This window comes from Frankliniella occidentalis, unplaced genomic scaffold (assembly GCF_000697945.3).
Source record: "Frankliniella occidentalis isolate FOCC.00 unplaced genomic scaffold, Focc_3.1 Scaffold249, whole genome shotgun sequence".
NCBI lineage: Eukaryota > Metazoa > Arthropoda > Insecta > Thysanoptera > Thripidae > Frankliniella > Frankliniella occidentalis.
Window position 1 is genome coordinate 104,574 of NW_026267375.1, and position 2,782 is coordinate 107,355.

At 48.7% G+C, this 2,782-nt stretch overlaps 1 protein-coding gene across 1 annotated transcript; it reads left to right on the forward strand.

Annotated features, from left to right (window-relative positions):
- Window positions 1-34: 34 nt before the first annotated feature.
- On the forward strand, window positions 35-2,122 carry LOC127750742 (uncharacterized). The gene is made up of 4 exons (XM_052273136.1): window positions 35-523; window positions 608-1,347; window positions 1,421-1,804; window positions 2,048-2,122. Exons 2-4 carry the CDS (start codon window positions 619-621, stop codon window positions 2,120-2,122), a joined length of 1,188 nt encoding a protein of 395 aa, XP_052129096.1. The 5' UTR covers window positions 35-523; window positions 608-618.
- Window positions 2,123-2,782: the final 660 nt, after the last annotated feature.

Genomic DNA, 2,782 nt, shown 5'->3' on the forward strand with positions numbered 1-2,782 from the left:
GCCACGCCACTCCGCCAGTTAGTTCTGCGGGGAAAGCAAGCTTTGGGTTGGCTTTCACGCCCTGGTGCGTTGGTTGGAGCACAGGGGCTGCGACTTTCTTTTGCACAGGCTGAAGAACCTGTTTAGATGTTGAGTTACGGTATTTCTTTTTCTTTTGCGCAGATCTGATCTGATATTGTCGCGTTTGCGTGGAGGCGTTTTAGCTGAGTTGGAACTTGGCGTGTGTTGGCGAACTATGGAATTCAAAGAGTTGCTACCCCGGTCTTCTGCGAGCGATATATACGGTACAGGCAACATCATTTTCTGTCTTCTCTTTTTGTGATGTAAGTTTTTTGCCAACTGCCTATTTTGAATCCCGTAGCTCGACACGAAGTAAGAAAGTGGTTCGGCTTCCCGGAAAAACAAATCGTCAGTGATTGGGTTTGGTGCACCCCCGGGAGAAGAACCCGTACAAAATCCGCACCATCTCTGCGTGACCTGTCTGACGACCTCCGTTTGTCAGACGAGGACGATGGAGACCAGGGTACGGTTATTTTATCACATGCATCTCCACGATTGGCCGTTTTGGTTGGTCGTTTTGGTTCACTAACTTAGTCTTCTTTTGAAGGTTATGGCTCAATGGGACCTACAATCTGGGACAGGGATGGATTTGAAGTCCTGGTACTGCCACAGACACCAAGAAAGCCAGCCATCCCAAAGTCAAGGTGGCAGCGGTCACATCATTTTATTGACGACATTCAGGCAGTGGTTCCGGGACCTCGGAGGCCAGAGGTTACACCAAGACGGGTAGGAGGGGGTAGGAGGAAGGCGTCCCCAAACCTGGATTCTGCACAAATGCATGAGGCCAAGAAAAGAAAAGTAGGAGACGCAAGAAACGAGTCACTACAGAAGAGGCAGGCGGCCATGCTTCGTAGTCAAAAAGAAGGTCGTACAACATTCGCCCAAAAGAAGGACACACAGGACCAGCCTGATCCGTTTAGAAGACCGGCAAGCGCAGATGCCATACTCTCCATGCCTTCTCTCCGCCTCCCGCCTACCACAAGACGTGAGCCCAGCCCAGCCTCTCCGGGCTGCAGCACCTTGACCCCTGAAATGCACGAAGTATCGCCGGCATCGCCAGCGTCTCCTGCTTTTAGTGTTGCATCTTCTTGTGTTTCTTCTGCGTCGCTTGCCAGCACTAGTGACCACAGTGTGGTTGAGTTCAAGGTGACTGATAATATGAAGGCACACGTGGTCTTTGACCTGAACGAGATGGTACAGAAGAAGAAAGCCCAACTTGCACAGAAAAAGGAGGCAGCCAAGCTGGACGACGTAGCCTTCGCCATCAAGGAGACCAGAAAGGCCGGGGTAAATATTTGCTTGCTCGGTAAAAGAGTTTTCTCTTGCGCCTCACATCCTCATTGGAATCTTCTAATTTTAGTTCCGAGTTATGAATCGAAGCGTCACCGGAAAGGACCTCTCTCATTGGTGTCCGATATGTAATACCAAACAATCCAAACTTGTGGACCATATTAAGAAGCCTCCAAAGACGGGGAAGTGTGGTGAGGCGCATAAAAATGTAGACGTGGTCAGAGCGCTGAATTTCTTAAAGGCTCAAAACTTCCGTGGCATGCGAGGCCCCTTCTTCATACCGTCTATTGTTGACCAACTTCTGGATGCCAACGGGGACAGGAAGAAGATGGAAAACATTGTGGGCAATGTCCTCTCTAACGTTGGGGTAGGCCATGCAAAAACAGAAAGCGATGCCATGCTAGTCTATGACATGTCCCAATGCTTCCAACTCGACTGCACTGGAAATGCAAGTGTGCGAATGTCGCTCACCTGCAGGTGAGCGACATTCCATTCGTACGCTTAGGGGGGTAAAGGTGTGAATTTTTCCTAGAATATTCACACGTTTACCCCCCTAAGTGTACGAATGGAATGTCGCTCACCTGCAGGTGAGCGACATTCACACACTTGCATTTCCAGTGTGGGTAAGTGTCTCTAAGGGGGCGGCTGTCAGCGATAGTTTGTGAGTGCGTTTGTTAAATGTATTTCTTTGTTGCAGGAGAAACCAGAAGATCGTCTGAATGACTTACTGCAAGAAGAAGACGTGGTTGACGACGACGATGTTGCTTCATGATTTTGTATATTTGTTTTTGCACTTTTATATTATTGTATTGTTATTGTAAAAAAGCTTGTTTAGGAATACTGTTAAAAAAAAAGGGAGATAGCAATATGTGGTTGGCTATCACCGGTGAGTGCGAGGTCGGGGCGCTCACCTTAAAAAAAAATATGGCACCAGATGGCTTCCACTTCCTCGTAGTTGGTGCTGGAAATGCCGCTTCGGCGGTAGCTAAGAGGAGCCAAAAACAAAACAATACACCAATACACGGGGCGGGCATACCCCTAAAATTCTGGGTCCTTATGAGGGTTTTTGCCCTTTCAGCATCTGCATTTGCGTGCTCTAGAGCCACCTTGCCCTTGCCCTAGGGGTGTTCTTCAGATACTCAGACAGATTAGAATATTCTTTAGACGCAGTCGTCATCTTTGTTGTTGTTGTGATCGACTGAGCACTTTTCTCCTGGGTCGTGCGAGAACACGCTCACGTTATCGCCCGGTCGGGGCGCTCATCATAAAAACATTTTTGGCACCAGAAGGCTTCCACTTCCTCGTAGTTGGTGCTGGAAATACCGCTTCGGCGGTAGCTAAGAGAAGCCAAAAAAAATCTGTTAACGCTAGCTGGCCTACCTGGACGGGAAAAAAGCCGTGTTAAAGAAAGTGGCGGTTCGCTTACTGATCC

Bases quoted from the DNA above. Each gene is read 5' to 3' on its own strand.
- LOC127750742 (XM_052273136.1), top strand. From the start codon at position 619: ATGGGACCTACAATCTGGGACAGGGATGGATTTGAAGTCCTGGTACTG. The intron at 1,348-1,420 runs GTAAATATTTGC...TTCTAATTTTAG, and splicing joins AGGAGACCAGAAAGGCCGGG to TTCCGAGTTATGAATCGAAG. The intron at 1,805-2,047 runs GTGCGAATGTCG...TCTTTGTTGCAG, and splicing joins ACTGCACTGGAAATGCAAGT to GAGAAACCAGAAGATCGTCT.